The sequence below is a fragment of the Diprion similis genome, chromosome 3 (genome assembly GCF_021155765.1).
Source record: "Diprion similis isolate iyDipSimi1 chromosome 3, iyDipSimi1.1, whole genome shotgun sequence".
Taxonomy (NCBI): Eukaryota; Metazoa; Arthropoda; class Insecta; order Hymenoptera; family Diprionidae; genus Diprion; species Diprion similis.
This window is the reverse complement of record NC_060107.1, coordinates 579,211-607,197: the sequence shown is the minus strand read 5'-3', so window position 1 is coordinate 607,197 and position 27,987 is coordinate 579,211. Positions and strand designations below refer to the sequence as shown.

At 44.6% G+C, this 27,987-nt stretch overlaps 1 protein-coding gene across 2 annotated transcripts; it reads left to right on the top strand.

The window, feature by feature from the left end:
* The first annotated feature begins 10 nt into the window (after positions 1-10).
* On the top strand, positions 11-27,987 carry LOC124416758 (titin). 2 transcript variants are annotated; one of them, XM_046898066.1, is made up of 40 exons: positions 11-221; positions 313-527; positions 6,700-6,742; positions 6,857-7,131; positions 7,210-7,415; positions 7,494-7,715; positions 7,843-8,186; positions 8,268-8,616; positions 8,695-8,933; positions 9,052-9,281; positions 9,368-9,511; positions 9,596-9,853; positions 9,940-10,083; positions 10,161-10,433; positions 10,516-10,748; positions 10,844-11,156; positions 11,246-12,304; positions 12,396-12,938; positions 13,015-13,269; positions 13,377-13,520; positions 13,636-14,037; positions 14,129-14,530; positions 14,746-14,968; positions 15,042-15,214; positions 15,718-15,857; positions 15,994-16,510; positions 16,597-16,740; positions 16,826-17,080; positions 17,573-20,274; positions 20,368-21,370; positions 21,459-21,857; positions 21,960-22,479; positions 22,570-22,741; positions 22,836-23,022; positions 24,320-24,659; positions 24,739-25,453; positions 25,541-25,879; positions 26,012-26,168; positions 26,258-26,424; positions 26,669-27,987. In XM_046898066.1, the coding sequence occupies exons 3-40, from the start codon at positions 6,717-6,719 to the stop codon at positions 26,807-26,809; spliced, it is 14,355 nt and encodes a 4,784-aa protein (XP_046754022.1). In that variant the 5' UTR covers positions 11-221; positions 313-527; positions 6,700-6,716; the 3' UTR covers positions 26,810-27,987. The 2 variants fall into 2 exon arrangements, with proteins under 2 accessions (XP_046754022.1, XP_046754021.1); XM_046898065.1 differs by lacking the exons at positions 11-221; positions 313-527 and adding an exon at positions 3,550-4,154.

Genomic DNA, 27,987 nt, shown 5'->3' with positions numbered 1-27,987 from the left:
ATTTCAGGAGTGCCGTCGCCCTTTTACGGGACTTACAGAGATCAGGAAATCGGGGGACAATCAAAGGAGAACACGCTGAAATACGTCGCTCTGAAGGACCTCTTCCTGCCTACGGAAGAACCGGAAATTCCTTCGGACCAGGACTCTCAGCTAGGCGATGCCGAACAGCATCAGGAAGACGAGCCAGATTTCTGTGCCGAATTTCGAAGCTTCTTGGATAGGTAAATAATCAGGGAATGATATAGGAAAGCGGATTATAAACGTACGCTTTGACTCATCCATTGATCTGAGTACATTTCTTTTTCTCAAAAGCTACGCGACCGATTACGAGAACCCCGGAAATCCGGGCCTCCAATCTCAGGAGCGTGCGAGTCACTTGCACAGGGTTCATAGGCACCGAACATTCGCAGATTTTGGACCGGATGTGAACCTGGAGTCTTACGAAGTGGATCAAGGCGGCTCGACGAAGAGGAAGTACACTGTAATCCGGAGGCTCGATTACCCGGACATCGAAGTGGAGACAAACGGTGGGTAATTCAAGGGCGGTTGTGAATTTCTAAAGTGCAGGCGATTTATTATCTTGGATTATGTCGATCGGATCGGATCGTCTTTTGCCGTCAAGATCGCAGTTTCAATAATAGAATATCCCGCTTTTCTCTTAGCGCGCCAGTTTTGTTTATGGCTGCAGCGCATCTAACGATACCTATACACCACCTCTTACAAAGTTTCAAGTTATAAAGTGAAGTTGAATCATACCGCAGGAAATACCGGCCGGTAGGTGGGCTTGCGTCTGTATAGCGATCCTCCTCTTTCCCACCCTGAGAAGATCCCTTGAACCAGGAATAGATCAGTCGCTATGCTATGCTATCCTATGCCGGGAGTCTCTGAGTCACCTTTCGACTCACCTTTCATTGGGGCTCCTAGTGCCTTCGTTATTTATTTATTATTTATTTATACATTTTTACGCAAATTTTGCATCATGTGTTGCAACACTTAGGCCAACCTAATCGAAAGTATACAAAAATAGGTTGAAGAGGCAAGCTTGACCCTTCAATTTACGCTGGGACGCTCAAGTCCCACCTTTTTTTCCAGCTTCTTATTTATAAAACTACTTTTTTGGTAATACCTCCCGAGATTTTTGGTTCCACGGTTTGGGACCACGTGGGTCCCTGAATTTTTTTGAAGTCTAATAAAAGAAACATTTATTTATTTATTGCAAGAATCACACATGTAAACAGATGGGCAAAATTTGTACTTTTCCATTCCATTTCTAAATTTCTTATTCTTGTTTTTGTTTGTCCACCATATTGGATCCGCCATTTTGAATGTTTGAATTTCGAGTTCGGACTCGGAATCAGCAACTCCAAAAGCCGATGTCTGCAAAATTTCAAGTAAATCGTATGTAAAGAAAAATGTATGCATGACAGGGTTAATTTTCTTATTCCAGAATGACGTACGTGATTGAAATCGAAACTAATTATATCAAGTGCAACTTGATCGGTTCTTAAAATTTTCAACAAGCTCCGTTGGTCACATTCTAAAATACATAATGCGCACTATAGATATGACGTTTAGTTCTCCAGAGAAGCGAAGGCTGCGCAAATCCGTATATACATCACACGCTCAAACTGCAAATGTCTAAATTACGCAACGCTGAGCTCATTCTAGTTGCGAAATGGAGTCTAGGGTTCGTCTCCGTGTTACTCTGTAACGTAAAACCCTGATTATATTCTATATTACGATGTATTATGCGCTTGGATCCGGTCCTAATTAGCGCAGGCGTAATTCTAGGCACCTGCAACCTCATTAAGCGCTCTAGCGTCTGTAGGTATAGGGTCTAGGATCTAGGCCTATATTTCGCTGCTGCCTAGCCGTCAATGAAGAAACTGATGCCCGGCTAAGCCTTATCAATTATGGGAAGAGATATAAACAACAGATCTTGATTGCTCCCGTTATCGTGACCGATAAAATGACTCCGAAAGTATTACGACGAGCCGATTACACTGCCTCGGTGTCAAACTTATTTAGTCGCCAATGACAGCTGAGCGCGTGCTTTGGCTAGTTGTTTGACCACTGCTTTCGAAGAAAAATTTCTAAACTTTTCACCATCGGTGATCAACTCGAAACTTCTGCAGCTTCTTCAAGTCCCGGGAAGATGTTCAAGTCGACTTACAATGTTCAGTTGAAACGAAGGGCTGCTCGCTGGAAGCCTGGTAAATAAAATCAGTAACTTTCTAGTAGTCGGATAGTGTTTATTGAAAAACACGGTTGTATATCGTTAAAAGAATAATCATGACTCGGAGTGATAGTCGTAGATAAAGATAGTGCCAATCAAAAGAAAATAGCTGTTTTTCACTCAAGTTGTACGGAGTTATCGGAAGATTGAGGGCGATGGAGCAACACGTTGCGGAGGATAAGGGTCAGGGAGTTCCGTTGCCGAGAGTGCGACGTGGTTATAAAGCTGTGTTAAATATAGCCGAAAGCACAGCCGCAACCTCGACAATGGAGAGGGCCGAATCAAAGGGTCAGGAATATGCAGGCGTACCGGTGACAGTGAGCTGCGCAGCTGTTCAAGAGCTGGAAATCACATTGCAGTTGCAGACATAAATATGAGGGGCCGAGCTAACGGAAGTGAAACGGTATTAGAAAGAGAGAAGAAGAAGAAGAAGAAGAAGGGTGAAGAGGATGAGCCCGTGCACAGAGGCTGACATAAATCCGGAGGGTGGATTGTTTTGTCAGCTTCGGGAATCAAAGAGCTGCCGCAACGCCACTCTCGACCTCTTCATTCCTTCATCGGCACATCATTGCATTGACTCGAATCCGTACATCGAGTCCACGAGTCATAATCGAATTTTTTGACATTACAGATATCGATGCTCTTCAATGATCATTTCAATCTCATTTGAATGAAATGGAAATTAAAACAGATCCCGAAATCATTTCCAAGTGTCTCAGGATGTTGTTTAATGCAGAAGTTATCTGCAAGGTAGTAACGATTTGTCCAACAGTAAAGATGATTTTTGAATTTCAACGAGAATAGAGAAACGGTTTTTTAAACAAAAAACTGCATTGATTATCTCGGGAGAAATTTACAGATCGTTTTCAGGAGATAACCTGAAAAGAAACAAGCTTGAGTTGCATGGGCGCATTTTGCTTCGTTCGGATTTCAATTTGTTTAGAAATTTCTCTCTCTCTCAAAAAAAAAAAAAGAAGAAAAAAAGAAAAACAAAAACAATTGCAACTTTCTAGAGAGTTTCGTATTCGATGAGAAATTAAAAAAATCGAATAAACAGTAATGAAAATCATTCGGACCATGCAGCTTTACGATAGTTTCTCGCCGCTTAGTTACAATCGCGATCGGAAGTAATGATCTCGCGAAACGATATCGCGATATCTCGTGAGATCATGGGGCGAAGGGAATGGCGTATTTCTGTCCCGCCACTCAGGATCGGCAACGACGCCCCTCCGGACGGAAAGCGTCGGAGTGCGGCGACGCCGTTCACCCCCACCCCGAGATCTCGCGAGATCTTCACTCGAAAACGTCGGAGGTTCACTCACAATTCGCATTCGACCGACGTCTTGGTTAAAGAGTCTCGGGGATATTTTGATAATGACTTGACTTCTGCCGACTGAAGCCGTGGCAGGCAAATAGCGAATTAAAACAAACGAAACGTATTATCTATTAAGTACCAGTTGTAGTAAACAGAAGGAAGATAAAAAGGAAATAAAAATCGTTGGTCACCTATTAGAGTTAAGCGAACCGGATATATTATACCGTGTCTACAAACGAGGAGTGATAGAAAAATAATTCGGCCGGCTACAAATCGACTATATTTTTGCCACATTGTACTGATCGATAACTATTGTACTGGTGTTTGTGTTGGTGTGTGAATATCGTTTTTTTCCAACTTGAATCAAAAGAAAAATACCTGTGAGGATCGTTAGTTTTTCATTTTACAATCGATTTCACAACGACTTGGATCGTGCCTAAGCCAAGATGAATCGACAACAGTCTAATCAACAGACTCAGCCTGGTAGGCAGACACAGCAACAGCAACAAATTACGACTACTCAACAACAGCAGCAACAATCATATACCCAGCACAGGACCGAGCAGCAGATTACAAGGCAGCAGGTCACCAGTCAACAGAGAGGTCAGTCTCTCTTTGGAAACAAAAAAAAAAAAAAAACACAATTAACCGGAAATAACGAAAATCGCAAGATCTATTTTACTCGTGAAACTAGTTCGAAAGGTGCGATCAGGCGGAATTTTTTTTTTTTTTTTTGCGTTTAACACCAAAACGACCGTCGAGTTTCTAAGTGAATAGTAAGAGAAGTAAATTAAAATCGACTGCAAAAAAGTGTTGAAGGATTAAAAAGTTTACTTCCGGTGTCCTTGGATGAAAAATTGTCCATTGAATTCCGTGGTAATCGGTTAATACCTTTTACCACCTCCACGCATATTCTCGCAACTCCCACCAGCGAGTTTGTCTTTCAATCCAGAATTCCTCAGCGCAGAGATCTATTTTCGATCGAGCTCTCGTAAGACGCGGTGCCCTCTAAAGATAGAATTTAAACTTTCGAGATTTCTCGAGGCTTTGCTGAAGTCCTCGGAGGTTCGCTTCACGAACTTCGGAGGTGGGTGGCACCCGTCTTGCTTATGCTCGTGTAGACACGCGACTCTCGTCAAGTCTACCCCTTGAGATGTCTTCCAGCTGCCGAAATGAATCTGACATTTATCCCGACGTGAAACAATCCCAAATAAAAAAAATGTAACCAAAGAAGAAGCTCCTTCAGTCCTTATAACACTGAGGATACCAAAAAAATATTAGAAACCAAAATGTCCAAATCATAGTTCTTCGATATTAATAGTCGCTTTTCATATATATCGAAAGCAGTCTATAGCGTGCACACAAATTTCGAAAAGCGCCGGCGAAGTACATCGAAAAAATAAGGGGGGAAGAAATATTGTGTCAGGTCGAAAGCTGGGGTAACCTGTTGCCTTTCGGACAACTTTCCCGTATGTTGACTGAACTCTGAATGCGCTGCGAGTTTCGTCGTCCAACACCTGAGTGTGGGCAGACAGTGCGAACTACTTTCATGGTAGTTGGCGAACGGGTACCGAGCCTTATTGCGATACCCGCCATGTAAAAACTTCGCAATGCTTGCCTCGTTGCCTCGCGTGATGCAGAAACGGGTTCAGAGACTTGTCTCTTTAAATAGATCTCTGTTAGGGGTATGGGACTTGGATTACGGCGAAATAAATGGACCGTCAAATTTCGCCCATAATCTTGGCATAGCTTTTTGTCAACATCTCGGTTAAAAAAGGGTCGGGAACTCGAGAGGATTTCGGGACGAGTATTTCCCTGTACCCTCTTTTTCCCTATTTGCAACCGTCGGTTAAAGCCCGTAAAAGTCTTTCGTCAAAGTGCCGGAGTGACTTTTTGGTCAACAGCTGTCAAAAAGCCGGGTCGTTTCCGTTGTAATAATTGGACACTTTTTCAGCAAGGCGTGTCATGGGACTAAAAAAATAATACTTAAATTCAGGAACAAAGCAATGGCGTTATTTTTATCTGATGTGACGGTCAGTCGCTTCCTTATCATCCTGGTAAACAATAATTCAGGTCCGGCAATTTTGATTTGTGTAAGGAGCGGAAGACGACGTGATGCACATTCCGCCGATCTGATATACGGTTCCTTCTGAATAACAGCGGCTATAGTCTCGTTCGGAAGCCGTTATTTTGGTCAGTGACTGGTTTTGCGTAACTTTACGAAAGAGGCGATTGGTCGAGTGGTATACCGAGCGTTCCGACGTCGCGACGCGCCGCGTCGCTCCGCCGGCCGTCCCGCGCACTGTGTAAAGATAGTTGCTCCTAAAATGGGTTCGGGTAACGCGATCCCATGCTGTACAAAAATAGGTTGGGTCCACCCCGCACGCCTCGCCCCGAGACCCTACTGGCCGAAAGAAAGAGAAGCTATAGCGAGAGAGAGAGAGAGAGAGAGAGAGATTTATCATAACAATATGCTGTATTTTCGATGAGATTTTTTGCCGATATTATCATTTTTTTTTATTTATAAATCGACCTACGATCAGCCTGCTTCTGGAGAAGCTTTATGACTGAGATGAATAGCCACCTCTAGAACTCGCAGTTTTTCGCCAAATTTCCAAAATTCTCTTTTTCCTATTAGAACGAACTCCGAGTTCTTTAATCTCTGCTTCATTCAACCACAGCGTTGCTGATGGTACGTGGAATTGATAAAACGCCAACCTAATGCGACGATAGTCGGATTTTAGGCCTGAATATCAACGGCATGCATGTGGCCTCTTTTTAGTCGTTATTCTGGCTCAGGTTTAACGAGTTAATTGGTCGCATGAGTTACGCGATCGCGCGAACAGTGCCAGTATAAGTAACGCCAATAAACAAACCAACAGTTTATTGTCACGCGTTGTATCAGATGTGGCTAACTTTAATTTCGAATATTTTGCCAAATGACGTCTGAAAATTTAGTAAAGATGTAAAAACATCCTGCATTTTACTGTGGCATAGTCATTTCGAAATTATTCTATGTCTCAGGCTTAGGCCATTTTTAAAGTATGGAGTCAATTTCTGAAGCAGAAAAAAAATACATTCAGGAATATTTTATTCACAACTATTGATTTACCCACGAATATTACTGATTTGCTGTTTCAATTTACAGTACAAGGAGAAATTGTAATGCAGTCGACGCCCACCATACCAGCGTGAGTATACCATGAAAGCTTTTTCCAAAGTGTTTAAAACAAGTCTTGAATTGATGTCCGAGAGGGTTTCGGAGAGTGTGTTCGTTGGATAAGAGAGATGCATTGGAATTTCAGGTTCACGGGAAGGCCGGGTGATCCATCGCCGCCAGTGTTCGAGCAGATCTTCAAGAACGCGCGATTCGCACAAGGTGGAAACGCCACCTTCGAGGGTCGCGTCCGCGGCAACCCGAAGCCCTCGGTGTCCTGGACTCACAAGGGTGTACCTCTCTTCGAGTCCCAGAAAATCCACATGTCCTACGACGACAGGACTGGCACCGTGATTCTCCAGATAAATCAAATCGGACCTGGTAACGAGGGCGAATACACCTGCAGTGCAAAGAACCAATATGGTAATTGTCGTCTGAAGTTAGTTCGAATGTTACAAGTTGACCCCGCCTTGTATTCTTACATTCATAATTTGATCTCAGGTGAAGCCATCTGCTCCGTGTACATCCAGCCGGAAGGATTTGGACCTCCACCACAGCAGCAGGTGGGTGGCTACCAAAAGGAATACGCTCAGACCTTAAAGACGAGCGAACAAAGAACCGGGGGTCAAAACTTCCAGCAACATAGCTATCAACAGTCGATCGAAAAACAGAGCTACACCAATGGGACAATTATTGAGGATTTCAAAGTATGTCAGGTTTGACATCGCTTGATCTATTCCATACATTGTTGTGGCAGCGTAATATGTAATTCTGCTCTGATTCAGGTTGACACCTTCGAGTATAGACTGCTACGAGAAACGGAGTATCGCGAATCTATAACTCGTCGATACGTCGGTGAGTCTGACTCCCAGATTTCGACCACCATCGATAGATCTTTGGGACCGGTTGCACCGCCCCAAATCAATCAAAAGCCGAGAAACTCGAAGCTCGTCGAGGGCTCTGACGCCGTCTTCACCACTAAAATCTCCGCGAATCCAAAACCAAGAGTAAGTCGGTGGCGTTATGATAGGAATTCTAAAAATGCAACTCAATTTCAGCCTAGAAATCAGAAGCAGTCATGTCGGCGTCAAAGTTTGAATTCGCTTTTAACCACGAAATATTGTTTCCTTGCAGTTGACCTGGTTTAAGAACGGGCAAAGGATTCGTGATTCGCAGCACGTGGAAATTACCCATTCGAATCAACAGGCTTCTCTGAAGATTCGAGGAGCGCGCTCAGATGACGGTGGTCACTATACTGTGCTTGCTGAAAATCCCCAGGGATGTACAGTAAGCTCGGCGTATCTCGCGATTGAGGCAAACGATCAAGTCGACCAAGCTTACACTCAGCACCAGCAGAAAGACACGCTGAAAAGTACTCATGTCGAAAGCTCCGAGACTACAGAGGCTGGAAAAGTCCTGCCACCAAATTTTGTTCGCACATGTGCCGACCGCGATGTTACCGAGGGAAAAATGACACGGTAATTTGTTAGCTAATTTGTTATCCGATGTTCAATGTAACTCCTTGTTTACTCCAGATTAACTCATCACTTGTTACCCAGGTTTGATTGTCGCGTAACCGGCCGCCCATACCCAGAAGTAAGCTGGTACATAAATGGCTTCCAAGTAGCAAACGACGCGACTCACAAAATCCTCGTAAACGAATCCGGCAACAATTCGCTGATGATAACGAACGTAAGCCGAGCTGACACGGGCATTGTGACATGCGTAGCGAGAAACAAGGCCGGAGAAACTTCGTTCCAGTGCAATCTGAACGTGATCGAAAAGGAGCAAGTCATAGCCCCGAAATTCGTAGAGCGCTTTACAACGATGAACGTCAAGGAAGGAGAGCCCGTCGTTTTCAGCGCTAGAGCAGTTGGCACTCCGGTACCCCGAATTACTTGGCAGAAGGTAAGACACTCGGTGTAAATTCTTCGGAAATCGAAGCTCGGCTTCATCTTCATTTTATTCATCCGACCATCTCTACAGGATGGTGTGCCGATTGCGCCCGGCCCTGAAGTGCGCATATCGACGGACGGCAGTGGAGCCTCGACGTTGGATATTCCATTCGCGAGAGCATCGGATGCTGCGTGGTACCAGTGTACCGCGCAAAACGTGGCCGGCTCCACTGCCACCCGAGCCCGTCTTTTCGTCGAAACACCGAAAGGAGCCGTCCCCGAACCAAGACGCCTGAACTTACCACGACCGACGAAAGTCATCGAACCAGAGTAAGTTCTACTTATTTTCCGGTGGACGATCATCTCTGCAAAAAGTTCAAGGACACAGATACACCAACACCTGACCTGCACCATTCATCTAACATGCTTATCTTTCCTATTACTGCAGACCTGCACCTGGCCCTGAAGTAATCTATTTGAGGCACGTGGAGCGTGCGAAGCCACATTTGCCGAGCCAGGAGGAGGACAGAATTTATCCACCTCCACAGTTTATCATCCCGCTCCGTGACGCCCATCAGATCGAAGGTGGGCGGCAGCACTTCGAGGCCAGGATCGAACCGGTGGGCGACCCCACAATGAGGGTCGAATGGTATGTCAACGGAAGAGCTTTGGACGCAAGTAAGTAATTACTACCAGGTTTCAATAGTATGCAGCATTCATTAGTTGTCAGTAAATCGGCAGACTCATTTTATTTCCTCTTACAGGCTCTCGAGCAAACTCAATCTTTCGATTTGGCTTCATCGCCCTGGATGTTATCAGCATTGTGTTGAACGATGCCGGCGAATACTTTTGCCGTGTGATTAGTTCGACAGGCGTTGCCGAGTCTCGCGCGACCCTCAGTGTCACCGGTTAGTATCATCGGTATTAAAAGTGCAGCGGAAAAGTCAGTCATTTTTCCTCGTTAATTGATGATTTCAATGGAATATTTCCAGCTCGTGCAACGATTGAACAGACCAGTCAACATCCGGATAGCCTCCAGTACATTCAGCAGCTAGAAGATTACAGCAGATATCAAAGGCAGGAGAGCTTTGAGGAAACCTCTTCACAGCGGCCGGTATTCATCCGTCCACTCCACGAACTTGGCGAACTTCAGGAGGGCCGAAATGCCCACTTTGAAGCTCAGCTGACACCCGTCAGCGATCCAACTATGAAAGTGGAGTGGTACAAGGATGGAAAACCGATCACAGCCAGTATGTGTCCTTTGGGCTACTGTTTATCTTATTTTTTGCCACATGATTGAATCTCTGATGAATTATCAAATTCACCCATCTTCCAGGCTCAAGAATCACAACCATCTTCAACTTCGGTTACGTCTCACTTAATATTATGCACCTACGAGTTGAAGATGCCGGTTCTTACACAGTCAGAGCTGTGAACCGCTTGGGAGAGGCCATCAGCACAGCATCTCTCCATGTCTTTGGTAACTTAATTGTCTTCCACTTGCTCGACTATGTTGAATTGCAGGATATTTGATTGATGAGTTCGTTTTTGATTCAGCACGCACTAGCGTTACTTCTGACCTCGGCATTCCCGAGCAGCAGAAGTACATCGAGGCTGCTGAAGAATTGGAAGCTTACCAGCAAGCGATGCACCAGAAATACACTCAGGAGCAACCTGAACGTATTACCCCACCGGAATTTAAGACGCCCATTAAGGACCAGAACAGTGTCCGGGAGGGCGGGTTCGCCCATTTCGAGGCCCGCCTCGAGCCAGTCGGCGATTCTACGCTACGCGTCGAATGGCTCAAGGATGGACGTCCAGTAGAAGCTAGTAAGTCAAGGAATCGATGCACACTCCGGTACGAGTCAAGAAACAATATCATTCACTGGTGTCTTTTTTCCCATTTTCCCAGGTTCACGAATCACAACCTTCTTCAACTTCGGTTACGTAGCACTGACCATCAAATATGTAACAATTCATGATGTTGGCGTCTACACCTGCCGGGCATACAACGCAGCAGGTGAAGCACGAACTACAGCACAGCTGAGCGTTATCAGCAAGAATGACGTGATATACGACAGTCAGCACCCCGGCGGACTGCAAAAAATTCAATCACTCGAAGATTCGAGTCGCTATTCTCGTCAGGTGAGGACCCAGGACGATAATAAGAAATAGCGTGTCCTTAAAGTCCGAGAGCAAAGAATCTCCTTCAATTATTAACTCATATATCATGATCATAGGTACAAGAAGAGACTCAGGTTACACAAGCTCCTCGTTTCCTGGGACCGCTGAAAGGAACTAACAAGATCGTTGAAGGTCAACGCGCCCACTTCGAAGCACGCGTTGAACCTCAGAGTGACCTCACAATGAAAATCGAGTGGTACCACAATGGCAAAGCCATCACCGCTGCCAACAGAATTCAAACCTATCACGATTTTGGATATGTTGCCATTGATATTCTTCAAGTACGTGCCGAGGATGCTGGCACTTATACGGTTGTAGCAAGGAATGCTCTTGGAGAGGCGCAGTTATCAGCAACTATGATAGTAGAGAGTGAGTGTCACCGTCAATTGATTCTTATCAACTGTCTGTCACGATTGCTCAGGTTGATTTGATAACAATCATTTGTTATTATTTTACAGCTCGTTCAAGCATCGACACCAGCAGCATGCATCACGGCACTTACGAAAAGACTCAGCGTCTCGAGGGATCAAAGTTCGTAGAGCCTCAGTACCACATTGAAGAAATCTCAAAGTCGAAGCCTATTTTTGTCCAGCCATTGTCTGACCCAAAACCCGTCAGCGAGGGTAAAAATATTCATTTAGAATGTCGTCTGGAACCCATGGGAGATCCCACAATGCGTGTTGAATGGTTCCAAAATGGACGCCCAGTAACCGTCGGCTCCAGATTCCGAACATACTATGACTTTGGCTTCGTTGCTCTTGATATCGTACACACGACGGCCTTAGACTCTGGCGAATACACGGTCCGAGCCTCAAACCATCTGGGCACAGCCCATACCTCGGCGTGTGTTCGCGTAATCGGGAGATCAGATATTGTAACAGATTCCCAAAACGAGCAATCATTGGAGCAGATTCAGATGCTTGAAGATGCGTCAAGGTACCGTAGAACTCAGCAAGAGGACGTTACAGTCCTACAGGCACCGCAGTTCAGCAGACCTCTACACAACATCGAAACTGTTGAACTAACAAATGTACACTTGGAGTGCCGCCTTCAGCCGGTTGGCGACTCGACAATGCGGGTTGAATGGTTCGTCAACGGACGTCCAGTGACCACTGGGCATCGCTTCAGGCCTTCGTACGAGTTCGATTACGTTGCTCTCGATATTTTGGGCGTTTATCCCGAAGACTCTGGTGTTTACACCTGCCAAGCCCGAAACCAACTTGGAGAAGCCGTAACTTCCTGTTCCGTTCGTGTTCACGCGAAGAAGGACTTGATGCTTGAGACTCAGCATCCGGAAGGTCTGGAAAAGATCCAATACCTTGAAGACGCGTCTAGATACAAGAGGAACGAGCTTGTTGACGAAGTTGTCAACGTCAAACCCAGGTTCATCACGAAACCGAAAAACCAGGAGAATATGCGAGAGGGACAACACGCTCACTTTGAATGCAAACTTGAACCGGTTACCGATTCCAATTTGAAAGTGGAGTGGTTTAAGAATGGTCGTCCAGTAACTATAGGTAAGATATCCGGTACGCTAGTGCCATACATGTATAACCAACATTGATCATTTTATCCCGTCTTTCTAATACTAAACTGATGTTATTTCAGGACACCGATTCCGTCCCATTCACGACTTCGGCTACGTTGCCCTGGACGTCATTGACTTGATAGCCGAAGATTCCGGTACATACACCTGCCGCGCCGTGAATCTAGTTGGAAGTGACGAGGCAGTATGCACTCTGAGCTGTCGGTCAACTGCACAAATCCTAACAGACACGCAGAACGAAGTCGGCCTCGAACAGATTAACTACCTCGAGGATAAGTCGAAGTACCAAAGACAAGAAGTGGTCGAAGAAACCACAACGCAGGCACCAATATTCACTACTTCTCTGAAGAACGTTGAGATTAAAGAAGGTCAGAGGGCCCACTTCGAATGTCGCCTCATTCCAGTTTCCGACCCAACAATGAAAGTCGAGTGGTTCCACAACCACAAACCAGTCAAAGCTGGCTCCAGATTTATCGAAACTAATAACTTCGGATTTGTCGCATTGGACATCATGTACGCTTACCCGGAGGATTCCGGAAGTTACACTTGTCGGGCTCGCAATGCCATCGGAGAAGCCATCACCTCAGCGACCGCAGTTGTGCACTGTGAGCAAAATAGAATATTAATTGTAAGATTATCTTAACATACTCGGTGAATTAACATGCAATTTTTCTCGTACAGCCAAGAAATCGATATACATGGAATCTCAGCACGAAGAAGCTCTTCAACGACTTCAACATCTGGAGGATTCTTCGCGTTACCAGCGCAAGAGTGTACAGGAGGAGACCGTTTCTCAGGCACCCGTTTTCACCATGCCTATCAAGGATCTTCGTGTTGCCGAAAATCAGGCGGCACACTTTGAAGCACGGGTAATTCCTGTTGGTGACCCCAGACTCAAGGTCGAGTGGTTGCGAAATGGTGTACCGATTTCTGCCTGTGAGTAACTTAATATTATGTCATGCATTTCTTTCTTTTCTATCTACTGACAGCGAAACGGTTCGAGTGGCGCAGGTTATGACTGTGAACATTTTTATAATTTTCAGCCAATCGAGTAACTACCATGCATGACTTCGGATACGTTGCGCTAAACATGAAATACGTCAACCCTGAAGACTCTGGGTCATATACTTGCCGTGCAGTAAATGATCTCGGCGAAGCAGTAACATCAGCTACAATGTTTGTTCAATGTAAGTATCGACAATACGTACCATTGTATAAATCAGTAATCAGATTTCCCTTGCATTCGGAAGCAAAAGATTTTCATGTTTATAAAACATGTGCAATTCTATTTTGCTTGAACAGCTAAGGCAGCCCTTCAGTTCGAGTCACAACACGAAAGTGCCTTGACCAAACTTCAAGCTCTGGAGGACACCAGCAAGTACCAGCGCCGTGAAGAAGAAGAAATTCTTGTCAAGGATAAACCTTCCTTTACTGTGCAGCTCAATGGACCCACAAACCTGGTCGAAGGCCAAAGTGCACACTACGAATGTCGCATTGAACCTTACCCTGACCCGAACATGAAGGTCGAGTGGTTCCACAATGGTAAGCCTTTGTCCACCGGACATAGGTACAGAACAGCTTGCGACTTTGGCTTCGCTGCTCTGGATGTACTGAGCGTTTATGCCGAAGACTCTGGCACCTACACCTGCAGGGCCACTAACAAGCTTGGCTCAGCCGAGAGCTCCATCAATCTCAACGTTAAATGTAAGTATTTTCGTGATGGTGGTTTGGCGGACCGTCATTTCTTTGCGGAAGAAGAATTGCAGCTAATTTGTATATTTCGCGCCTTTTGCAGCTCGTGCTTCCATCATCAGCGATACTCAACATGAAGGGGCATTGCAAAAGATTCAGTACCTTGAAGATGATTCACGCTACAAGCGTGTCGCTGCCGAAGATACGGTTATTGCCGAAAGGCCCAAGTTCGGACGGCCCTTGAAGAACATAGAGCATCTTCCCGAGGGAAAGAACGCTCATTTGGAAGCTACACTTACACCAGTAAACGACCCTACGATGGTGGTCGAATGGTTCAGGGATGGTCGACCAATTCCACAGGGTCACAAATTCAAGACTACCTACGACTTTGGATTTGTCGCCTTGGACATCTTGTACGCTTACCCAGAGGACTCTGGCACCTACATGTGCAAGGCTAGGAATGCTGTCGGAGAAGCGGTGACGACCTGTGTGATATCCGTCGACTGTAAGTAGAATACTCATTTCTCCTGAACAGTTCCGTAAACTCGAGTCTCTGTCACTAGGGAAGAAAGCAACAGTTCCATAAGATAGCAAAAATTACCGGAGCAAGCTCGATATGTATATTTGAATTACAGCATGAACTTGATGCTTACCATTTGTCAAAATTAATATGTGACACCCATAAAGCAATTAAAAAAAAAAAAATCATCTTACCAACAGCAAAGCAAGGCCTTTTCCTCGATACTCTGGATGCTCAACGTTTGCAAAAGATTCGAGAATTGGAGACCGTGGAGGTAAAACAAGTCGCGGAGAAGGAAGTTGTACACCAGAAGCCCGTGTTTATAACGCCACTAAACAACCTGGATCACCTCAAGGAAGGTGAACATGCCCATCTTGAATGTCGCGTCGAGCCCATCAACGACCCAAATTTAAAGATAGAATGGTAAGCATTCAAACTTATTTTCTGAAGGTAAAAATTGTTACTTGGCCAGAAGTATTAAGGCTTTTTTTTATAGGTTCGTAAACGGTGTGGCAATCAAAACGGGCCACAGATTCCGTACGACTCACGACTTCGGCTACGTGGCTCTTGACATTCTCTACACTTATTCTGAAGATTCTGGTACCTACATGTGCAAGGCCACCAATCTTGCAGGCGAGGCAGTCAATACTTGTACCATCAAGGTTGCCTGTAAGTATCATCATTGCCTATTAAATTTAAACATCCTATCTTTTACTGCCACTGTGTACCTCTACGTGCGTTCGGTTTTGTGTCGCTATCCGATTTTCAAAAAAAAAAAAAAACTGTTCCTCGTATCTCCAAACTACCATGTAGTCAAGTCCTACTTATATTCAACCACATTGCTTCGGAACAGTGACCGTCTTAGTCATGCGAAGTCAAGTTCAAATCATAATAGTAAACGACGATACTCTCAGTTTGATGCCGAAGACTCGTATGAAAACTTCCGAATCTTAAAATTGAATCTAAAAAGGTCTTCTCGATACAGGTAGCCCAGAGCACCTACAGAGTTATTTTGATGACCGAATCGTAAACCTTGAAAATGTTGAACTTGATTCAAAGCTCAGTGCTGAAGATCAACAGATCGTCGGCTCCCTACTATTTATTACAGTTTACAGTAAAGATCACGCTCCATTTTTTCAGAGAATTGACAAATATTTTGATATTATTTTCAGCACGCCGCAGCATTTTGTTTGATAGCCAGCATCCCGATGGGCTTGAAAAAATTCGAGAACTTGAATCTCAAGGCCGTCCTGCTCGTTTGGAGGTTGAAGAACCCGCAGTCAGTCCACCACGGTTCATCTCTGAGCTTAGGGTAAGTACTTTTTTAATTCAGAGTTTTATGAATTTACGGCACTGTGCAATATTGATAAAACTTTACTCATAACTACTGTATGAAGTGAGACGAATTAGTTTTCTAATTTCATTCATTTTGTCACTTTGGCTTTTAGGGAACCACTGAAGTATACGAAGGCCAAACAGCACACTTTGAGTGCCAGGTTGAACCTCTGCATGATCCCAATCTCCGTATCGAGTTCTTCCACAACGGAAAGCCCTTGCCATCTGCTGCGCGGTTCCACATCACATTCGACTTCGGTTATGTGGCTCTGGATATCGGCCACTCGGTACCAGAAGATGCCGGCGAATACTCTGTTCGCGCAATTAACAATCTTGGACAATGCGTGTCGTCCATCAGCCTCAAGGTTATCCCTAGAGAAAATATTATCTTAGACTCCCAGCGCCCAGAAGGCATGGACAAGATCCGTGAATTGGAAGCTCAGCAGCCCTGGAAGAGACCGGATGTTCCTGAACCCCAAACCAGGCAACGGCCCGTTTTTACTCAACCTCTGCAAAACATTGATGCTATACCCGAAGGACAAACAGCTCACTTCGAGTGCAGGTTAATTCCTGTTGGAGATCCAACGCTGAAAGTAGAGTGGTTCAGAAACGAGAAGCCGCTCGAAACAAGTGAGTTTTAACTTTAGCAGGATACCACGAAGTCCAAGGTAACTTTTCCATACCTAATGGTTTTATTTTGACTGATTTTTTTACAGGCTCTCGCATCACGAAAGTACACGACTTTGGATACGTATCACTCGATATCTCGCATATTCGCGATGAAGACGAAGGTGTCTATATGTGTAGAGCCTCCAACCCACTGGGCGAAGCTGTAACCACCGCTTCAATGAGAATCAAAAGTACGTACTCCGATTTTAAAAAGTGTTGACTATGACTACGAATCAGTTTTGTAAATATCTGTTCGTCTACCTTCATTTTCGACAGCTAAGGCCAACATTCAGCTTGAGACACAACATCCAGAGGCTCAGCAAAGAATCGCGCAGCTTGAAGCTGACAAGGGCCCAAGTCGCCCCGAAGAACCGGATAGAGTATTCGACAAGCCCATTTTCACACAGCTTCTGACTGGTCCTTCCGAGCTTTGGGAAGGTCAAGTGGCTCACTATGAGTGCAGGGTTGTCCCAGTTGGAGATCCAAGCTTGAGATTCGAGTGGTTCGTGAACGGCGTTGAATTAAAAATGGGTACGCAAAATTTTGAATATGATCTTATGCTTAAAAGTGATTCAACGTAACTGATGTTTGTTTTTTGTGTGAGCCTAACTGTGTATTTTATATTGCTTCGTTTCAGATGAATTCGGATATTTTGTTAATACACAACCACCAGGTACATAATCGCATAACGTACGTCGCAATGGTGGTGGGAATAGTATTGCATTTAACTTCTGACTCGCATTTGCACGTATACTGAGGGGTTCAGTAAGGATTGTTAAACAATGTAAAGAATAAGTACAGAAACCTAAGAACCCCTTTGTATTGCGCACCCTATTTTTTACAGGGAATTGCTGTTCGATGCGTGGAAAAAAAATTATTTCGTAGTTCTGTAGATGTCAACTTTGGTTCTTTATATATTTGCTATTAGCCTTGGTTATTGTATGGTGGTCCTAGGGTTTTCCAGTTGTACGGATCGAATTCATCGTCGTGAATTTATTCTACATTCTCTATTTTTTTTTACAGGATCTCGCTTCCACGTTACTCATGACTTTGGTTTCGTGACGTTGGATATTCTGAAAGTAATATCCGAGGACTCAGGACTTTACACCTGCAAGGCGATCAACAAATCCGGTGAGGCAGTGTCTTCTATATCCTTGAAGGTCAAATCCCGTTCAAACATCGTGGGTGACTCGCTGCAACCCGAAGCTTGGCAAAAGATTCAATTGAAGGAAGCTGAGATGAACAAGGTTCCAGAAATGTTCATTGACACTACACCACAACAAGCGCCAGTCTTTACCACGCACTTGAAGAGCCACGACAAACTTACCGAGGGTCAACATGTCTATTTGGAAGCTCAAGTGGAACCCAGAGCTGATCCAAACCTCCGTGTTGAATGGTTCAAAAACGGTGTACCGCTTCAGACCGGAACTCGCCTGCGTAGCACCTTCGACTTCGGTCTCGTCAGTCTCTCAATCAATGGAGTTCGCGACGATGACTCTGCCATATACACTTGCAAAGCAACGAATTTACTTGGTGAGGCTGTGTCCACCTGCACCTTAAAGGTCCATGACCGCCACTGGCTGCTTGGAGACACACTTCACCCAGATGCATTACCCAAGATCGATGCTCTAGAGCAACCGATTGTCTCTTCCACCGAACAGCCAGAAGCTACTTATGAAGAACCCGTGTTCATCACGCACTTGAACAACGTGGAGTGTAAAGAAGGAGACAATGTTCACTTCGAGTGTAATGTGGAGCCCTCTAAAGACCCGACGATGAAAATCGAGTGGTTCGTCAATGGTAAGCCTCTTCCAACTGGTGCCAGATTCAAGTCAACGTATGACTTTGGCTACGTGGCACTTGACCTCAATCACGCCTATGAGGAAGACTCTGGCCTTTATACCGTCAAGGCTACAAACTCCAAAGGAACTGCACAAACCACTGGAACCCTTAAATGCACCAGCAAGCAAAACATCTTTTTGCAGACTCAACATCCTCAGGGTGAAGCTGGACTCGAGAAGGTTAAGGAGGCTGAAGATGCCTACCTCTCCAAATACCAACGGCAAGACTCTGGGCCTGAACACGAATTCCCGAAACCGATTTGGATTGTCCCTCTTCAGCCTGAATTCAAACTTGGAGAATCTGAACCACTTCACCTTGAAGGGCAGGTAGAACCCAAGGAGGATCCTAATCTGAAGATTGAATGGTATTTCAACGGTAAAGTACTTGAACACGGTGCCCGCTTCAAGATGACGAGTGATTTCGGCTTTGTGACACTTGACCTTACTGACGTTTACGATCGAGATTCTGGAATTTACACCTGTAAGGCATACAATAAGGCAGGAGAAGCTTTTACTTCCACCACCATTTACTGCTCGACGAAAGAAAATGTCATTGAGAGATCACAGCACCCTAAGGGCAAGGAGGGACTTGAAGCTATTCAGGACCTCGAGGAGTCGCTAAAGAAACCTGATGGCACTCCTGTTGAAAGTGACGAAGGTCACCCGCCAGTGTTTACTTCACAATTCGAAAACCTGACCAACTTGTCAGAAGGGGAAATAGCTCATTTCGAGGCATCATTGACACCGGTTGGTGATCAAACCATGGTAGTTGAATGGTTCTACAACGGAAAACAATTGGAAGCCAGTCATAGAACCAGAACCGTCTACGCCTTTGGTATGGTCGTTCTTGAAGTACTGGGAACGAAGATCGAAGACTCTGGCACCTACACTTGCAGAGCTACGAACAAGTGGGGCAAAGCTGAAATCAGTGTCAATCTTGAATGTGTTGATAAATCGAAGGGACAAAAGCCTAAGTTCACCACCCAGATCCAATCTCTTGAAGGACTCAAGGATGGGCAATCCGTGCACTTTGAATGCACTCTGATCCCAGTTGGTGATCCTAACATGAAGGTAGAATGGTTCCACAATGGTCAACCGCTCAGACACTCGTCCCGATTCAAGATGGTGTCCGACTTTGGTTTCGTGGTCATGGACATTGCTGGTGTAATGTCTCACGACACTGGTGAGTACGTTTGCAAGGCCAGTAACAAATTCGGTGAAGATTACACAAAAGCCACGATAAAATGTTTCGGAAGGAGTGGCGTATACCTCGACTCGCTACAACCTGACTCTCTGGCTCGCATTCGCGAACTCGAGAGTTTGGGCGGTGAGCAGCCGGCTACTCCGACAACCCCGGTTACAGAGCCACCAAAATTCATCACACAAATTTCGAGCATCACGAAGCTTGTCGAGGGACAGTCCGCTCACTTCGAAGCTAGACTTACGCCGGTAACTGACCCCGATCTCGTCGTCGAATGGTACTATAACGGCAAAAAACTGCCACACGGTCATCGCTACAGAACTTTCCACGATTTTGGTATCGTTATCCTGGACATTCTCTACTGTTACGAAGAAAACTCTGGCGAATACGAATGCAGAGCCGTTAACAAATACGGGCAAGATTCCACCAAGGCCACCTTGAGATGTCTGTCTAAGGCTAACCTTATCCTCGACTCTCAATTACCTAAGGGAATGGAAGGTGGACTGGAGAAGATCCAAACACTTGAAGATTCTTTGATACGCACCAAGGATGACAAGACTGTGGAAGAACGTGGCAAGGCTCCAGTGTTTACCGTTCCACTGAGCAACGTTGACGGTCTTCGGGAAGGGGAAAGTGCACACTTTGAGGCACGAATCACACCTACTGACGATCCAAAACTAAAGGTAGTTATTTTCAGTACTCCTGTACCCCGTATATTCATTTTCACTTACTTTCTACCGATTCTTGACTAAGCTAACCACTTTAATCTTCTTCAGGTCGAATGGTTCTGGAACGGAAAACCCCTACGTACGGGATCACGATTCCGCACGTTCTGCGATTTTGGTTTCGTAATTCTAGAGATATCACCTATCTACCCCGAAGATACCGGAGAGTACAGTTGCCGTGCAACCAACGACTATGGTGAAGCAGTTACAACTTGCACGTTGAAATGCACAGGCAAACGCAACATTATATTGGAGTCACAATTGCCCAAGGGCATGGAAGGAACAATCGATAAGATCGCAGAACTCGAAGGTCTCGGCAACGAGCCGGGAATGCCGAGCCCTGACGATGACACTGGTAAACCACCAGAGTTCATCACGACACCATCAGATTTGACATTGGGAGAAAACTCTCTGGCTCATTTCGAGTGCAGACTCCAGCCGGTCAACGATTCGAGCATGCGCGTTGAATGGTATCACAATGGAAAGGCGCTTCTAGCGGGATCCAGAGTCAAGACCATTCACGACTTCGGATTTGTTATTCTCGAAGTTGCTAACTGCTACCAGCGTGACTCTGGCTTATACACCTGCAAAGCCACAAATCGTCATGGCGAAGCAACCGTGTCCTGCAAGCTCCAAGTTCGAGGCCGTCAAGGAATCATTCTGGAGCCTCAGCTGCCAACAAACTTCAAGAGCGGCACCGAAAGCATTCAAAGGCTAGAGGAATCTTTGCACAAAGAAGAAGAAATTTTATCAGAAGACGAAAAACCAAATCCACCGAGATTCACGGTCGAGCTGAAGGACATTCAAGTCGAAGAAGCTGCACCAAGCCACTTCGACTGCCGCGTTGAACCGGTTGGAGATTCTACCATGCGCATTGATTGGTTCCACAATGGCAGACCATTCGCCACAGGATCCCGCGTTCACATGATCAACGATTTTGGCTTCATATCTCTGGACTTATCCTACACTTATGCTAGAGATTCAGGTGAATACGTTTGCAGGGCTACCAATAAGTGGGGATCAGCAACCACCAAGGCATCCATAATCTGCAAGTGTAAGTGTTTCAACATGATATTACTTATCCTTTTGTTTACCTTCTCTCCAAGATAAACATATTGACACGTCTTGTTTTATTAACATAGCCAAGAAAACTATCGATTACGATTCGCAATTGCCATCCGGTATGAGCGCAGAGAAACTGAAAGAGTTGGAACGCGGACCAGTCAGCGTTGCTCCTGCAGCAGATGCGCCTCGTCAACCGCCAAAGTTCATTACGCAGATCCAGTCTGCAACGGTTGATGAATCTGAACCAGTCAGGTTTGAGTGTCGCGTTGAGCCGAGAGATGATCCGAATCTACGAATCGAGTGGTACAGGAATGGAAAGCTCATTCCGGCTGGACACAGATATAGAACGACTTACGATATGGGCTTCGTATCCATGGATGTCTTGTACGTTTATCCTGAAGATTCCGGTGAATACGTCTGCAAAGCGATCAATGACTTGGGAGAAGACACAACCCGGGCATCAGTTTCTTGCAAGAGTGAGTTTTACAATTTTTTCTCATCAATTAGGGTTATACTTCTGGTAAGTTTTTCTCTTTTTATGAGTAACCACTTTATTTTTTTTTTTTTTCTTATCGTAGAACTGCCAAGCATTATTCTTCAAAATCAAGTACCAAAGGGCATGAAGAAGTCTGAAGCTTTGATGCAAATGGAAGCGACAATCAAAAAGTACACCTCGGAAGTTCATTTGACCGAAGACGACCTTTATGACGCTGATAAGAAACAGCCACCGCGCTTCGTTACTCAAATCCAAAATCAAACTGAGTTAATCGAAATGAACAGCACTAAATTTGAATGCCAGTTGGCACCGGTTGGCGACCCTAACATGAAGGTCGAATGGTTCTTCAACGGAAAAGCTTTACCGCACAAGAACAGGTTTACTCCGATCTACGATTTCGGTTACGTTGCCATGAACTTCGGGTGGGTTTACCCGGAGGACAGTGGTGAATACTTATGCAGAGCAACCAATTTATACGGTATGGATGAAACAAGAGCTGTCATCAAGACCGCTGGAAAACCTGGCATCATATACGAGTCCCAACTTCCGAAGGGAATGAAGAGTATCGAGAAAATTAGAGAGATGGAAGCTGCTTGGCAAGTGTAAGTATCATTCAGAGTCCACACAAATTAACTTTGTACCATTTTATTCAAATTCACGTCAGGTCAACTTATATCTATTTTCTGACATAGTGTTCCAGAGGAAGAAGGTGAAGATGAAAAGCCTCGAGCCCCACCAGCGTTCGTAAGTAAGCCGGAACCCGCAACAGTTGAGGAAAGTGATTGGGCCCGATTCTGCTGTCGCGTAACTGGTCATCCAAGACCTCGAGTAATGTGGTTGGTTAACGGAAACACCATCTTCAACGTGAGTGTCATTTCTTAAGCCCTTCAAATTTTTTTGCACGAATCAGAAGGTAATTGGTAACCATGTAATGCGCAAATTGAACATGCACCAACAGGGCACTCGTTACAAGCTGACATACGACGGAATGTACCATTTGGACATACCCAAGACAAGGCAATACGATCACGGTAAGGTTGAAGTGATAGCGCGCAACTCCGTTGGAGAAACACGAACTGAAACAACTCTGACTGTCAAGCCACGTACCGACGATTACCGTGGAGTACTCAAAAATTCACCGCGACGTAAGTATCATGAGCTTTTGTTAAGGCTAGGAATTTTCACGTTCCAGCAATTGACGCGCGATTCGGATGGGGAAGAAATATTTGCCAGATGAATTACCGCGGAAAAAAAAGTTGTAGAGAAATTATTGGCTCACCCAAAAGCTCTGTTGGCTGGGGAAAAGATTTATGTACCTTCCGAATCGCGTCATTGCAGCTATTATAGTTAGTAATGAAAAAAGAAAATCAGTTTATACGCACACAAATGCAGTCACATACAACAAAGCACGTCCAAGACAAACATTCACGTAATTAGAGTCATCAACGCGATTAATCACGAATTCACACAGGGTGAATCGCTTGAAAAACGAAACATGATATGTTTTTATCGCGATCACGAAGATATTTCATTCAACATCACACATAAAAAAATGCAAGCACCCTGTATATATCAGCACGACACATCGATTCAGTTTGAGCAAAAAAGGTACTCGAACAGTTCATCACACCTACTCTAATCATCTCCGATGATTCCGATTCCTCGTAATCAACAAGAAGCTCCTTTTCCCAATTCCCAACCACTTTTACTGCTTCTGCAAATGGACGACCACCACCCGATAGCGTGATTTGGAAAGCGACGACAGAAACTTGCGAAAAGAAATTTTGGCTTACGGTGATTATATCTTCCACGAAAAATCTCTGTGGGATCGTAAGGTATGGCTATAAAAGTTGTTCGGCAATTTATTGTAGTTTTTTTTTTTTGTTAATTACTGTTATTTCTGTCAATTTTATATAAGTTTACTGTTTGTAGTTTTTGTCTTGCCATTATTTTTCTGTTCTGCTACGCTCCTCATGTTTCGATACTATCCAACACATCCATCGCCTTGTCCAAAGCCTCGCCTCACCTCTCATTCGTTGCTGGATATATCGTTGGTCGCATAACCCGACGACTCTCGCCACCTCGATTGCCGATTGTGAGAGTGTACATGAGCCTCAAAACTGTTTGAGCTCACTATAAATTGAAATGAGATGAAAAATTCAATTATAGGTATGTGGTAATCCGCAATCAAAACTATCTCCTAAATTTTAAATGTTTTGAAACCTTTCAAAAAAAAGCTTTCCCAATCGGGGTAAATGTTTGTATAATTTTGATTCCGAATGAAATACCGTGTCGTACCACCCGTGTATAATTTTTATCGTTTATATTGCATCGCGGAATGTTGCTGGGCATGCATTGATGAATTACTGAAGTCAAGTCTGCAGGATGTCTGACAAAGCCTATATCATTAGGCAGAGTGTGGCTAACATGTATTTTTCCCAGCGTGGTACGATTTCGGGTTGAGCCAGTACCAGACTGACCGTCAAAATACTGAGCTGGAACGCGTCTTTGACGAGCGACACCAGACCGTGTCGCAGGGCGTTGATATCGCCACTGACCACCTCACTCAGAAAGTTTACAAAGAGCCAGAAACCGAATGGCAAAAATCCGTCAAGACGAAGAAGAACGAAGATTACTACAACAAGTTAATGAACCTCGAGGAAGAGCAAGTGCTGAAGGAAACGAGACTAAGGGAGAGCAGCCATCAATTCGCCATTCCCGGAGAGAAACTGGTTGAGAACTCCGTGGCCAAGGGAATGGCCCAAAAGTACCAGGAAAACTTGTAAGTACTGATATTCGTCGTGATCTGCATGCACTAAACACGCGTTTCAGGCACATAACGCTCGCCTTTTGACCTCCAGGCAAGCTCAACCACAAGAACCGACTCAACCACCACCCAAGCAGCTCAAAGGTCAGTTCGTCACCCAGGTTGATATAGACTCTCAGAGAGTCGACGGCAGGCATCCACCTGAACCCTCAGAGTCAACGGTTCACGGTCGCGAAGTTCACGTCGCAAAGCAGCGGCAAACACAGAAGGAAGTGAAGGGTGATCTGGAGATAACGAGGAAGATAACTGCTACCGAAACCACCGAGGTGGAGCACAAGGCCAAGACGCAAGAGCGGATTGTACAGGGCCAAGTCAAGCCCGCCACGCCACCAGTTTTCACGAAAAAGATCCAACCGTGCAGGGCATTCGAGCAGGAACAGGCAAGGTTCGAAGTCGAATTCGACGGCGATCCACTTCCGACGATAAAATGGTACCGTGAAGATTTCCCCATCCAAAACTCCTCCGACCTTCAGATATACACGTTCAGCACAAAGTCTGTTCTCATCGTGCGACAAGTCTTCATGGAAGACTCTGGAGTCTTTTCAGTGATAGCCGAGAACCGTGGCGGGAAAGCCAAGTGTAGCGCAAACCTCGTAGTTGAGGAGCGCAGGAGGCAACCTGGAAGAGGAGGAGTCATACCTCCCAGTTTTCTGTCCACTATTCAGAATACGACGGTTCCCAGTGGTCAGCTGGCAAGATTCGACGCCAAGATATCGGGCACCAAACCGCTCGATGTTTACTGGTTGAAGGTAAGTCCGAATCTTGTAACGATTAAGCCTCGTGCCATTTTTGAGGGTGTGAAACTGACGATACCGTGAAAATATTACCTGTTTCAGAATGGCAAGAAGGTCACCGCAGACATTCGTTACAAGACTTTGGAGGAAGACAACGTGTATACTCTACTGATCCTGGAGACTGTCCCTGAAGATACTGCCAAGTACGAATGCGTCGCCATCAACAGGGCTGGCGAAGCTCGCTGCGATGCGGAATGCACTATCCAGTCACCGTCCTCGCCAACGAAAGTTTCAAAGCCCAGCACACCTGGAGCTGAAAAAGCACCTTTTGTTGCCGAACCGCTAAAGGACCAGACAATCAAGGAAGGAACGGCCGTTGCCTTCAAGTGCAGAATCTCCGGAAAACCAACGCCAACTGTCCAATGGAAGAAGGGAGATAAGGTGAATATAAATAGTAAAAACTACGTGATTGTTTCGTTTCGTTATTCATATGTTATTTTTTTTACCAATTCTTGTCTGGAGCTAAGATGTTCACTAATTCTGAAAAAAATATTCTTGAAACGCTTCTTACAGGTAATCAAACCCTCCAAGTACTTCCAAATGCAGAAAGACGGCGATGTTTGCACCCTTAGGATCTCGGAAGCATTCCCTGAAGACGAGGGAGTCTACAAGTGCATTGCGAAAAACCCAGCTGGCGATGTTACCACATCAGCCAATCTAAGAGTCCTCGGTAAGAACGACATACGAGACAATATTCATTTATCGACCAAGTAAATATGTTCATCAGGAGTAATCGACTTATCGCTAACTTTCTTCCAGCTCCCGACAGTACGGATGTACTTCCCAAGCTAACGCCCCTGAAGGACCAGATCGTCATGGAAGGTCAACCGGCCCAGTTCAAGACTCAAGTCTCACCACCCAAATTGAAGCCAACAATTCAGTGGTACCGTGAGGGTGCTTTGATCCCGCAATCCCCCGACTTTCAAGTGAGTTTAATTCACCTACGAGTACTAATTGACACATCGTTTGGCATATCGATTGCTAGGGCGATTGAGACGCTGAGGGTTACCGCGAGATCAGTGAAAGGTGGATCAATCCAAAAAACAACATCACTCCAAATTCATGTATCTATTTTGTTCATCAATTTAGCTGTGAGATGCCGTGCGGAGGAATTGGTGCAAATTTTGACTGAGATGATGTTATAGTATATTTTTTGTTTCATTGTTGTAGATGATACACGAAGGTAACAACGCTGTTCTTCTGATCGCTACAACCTATGAAGAAGACAGTGGAACTTTCTCATGCCGAGCAACCACGTCTGCTGGAACAGTAGAAACGTCGGCGAAACTCATCGTCAAAAGTAAGAACTGATCAAACTTAATTCTTAATCCAACCCAAAACGAAACGACCCCAAGACGTGTCAGACACGCTAATATTTTTGCGAATACCTGTAAAACGGTATTGAGCGGTGATAGGGTGACCATTTGGCCATCAAGGTCGCCGGCTAGTTGGCTTTAGAAATAACAAGAAGCTGTGGGCACGTAATTTCGCTTAGTCCATCAAGCCGCATCGGCGTTCGTTATTTAATCAATACATATATATACACACTTGTTTCGCTTTTTAACGTAAATTTTTCATCCTAATCATCACTCGCAACTCGGGCAGTTTTTTTTACTAACTCGTTATCTTCTTAAGTATTATGAGAAATGTGGGTAAACAGCTTTAGATCGTGAATTATTTGATACGTTGGGGATGTAAAGGTTCAAAAAATATATGGGTGTATGTATGTATATATATATACCACATATACACAACAAAAAGGTACCTGATGAAAATGTGAAGGTGGTGCTAAAAATGATTTTCACGATCGGTGAAAGTAAAACGAATCGTTGACAAAAACGATATTCATAATAAATAGTAAGTGACGTTCTTAAATCGAATCAGGAAATGTCAAAGAGCAAAGTATATGTATAATATGTAGGTTGTAAATTTATTACGGTATACAATTACAAGGTGCATAAATAAGATTTTGAAAAAAGTGAGACGTATCCGTAAAACATATGCATGTATATACTTTGCTGGGGACGCTTTGAGGTAGGGGTTGAAAACCCTTGAAATACGTTGAAATCAATCGGAATCGAAGGAGAGAACATGAACGAAAATATCCTGTACGAACGAGCATATGCCTATTGAGCATAGCAATCAACGTAAACCTCGATTACGAATATACGTGTGCGGCTTTTTTTTACAAAAACAAAGCCCAATCTTAGTTCGAAGCAAGGCAAGAACTTAAACTCATCATGAGTCTAAATTATATTGATATATAATACCAAACGTCAAGTTGTCATAGAAAAAAGAAACTATTTATTTAATCATTTATTCATTCACATGGAAACTTACTTAATATCTAGTTTGTCATAAAATGTTCTTACATAAAATTACGAAATCATAGAACACATCATACATATGCATTATCTACTCCTAACATTCTACTAATTATTTATTATTGTACAATGGAAAGTCTAATAAAAAAATGCTATAAATATGAA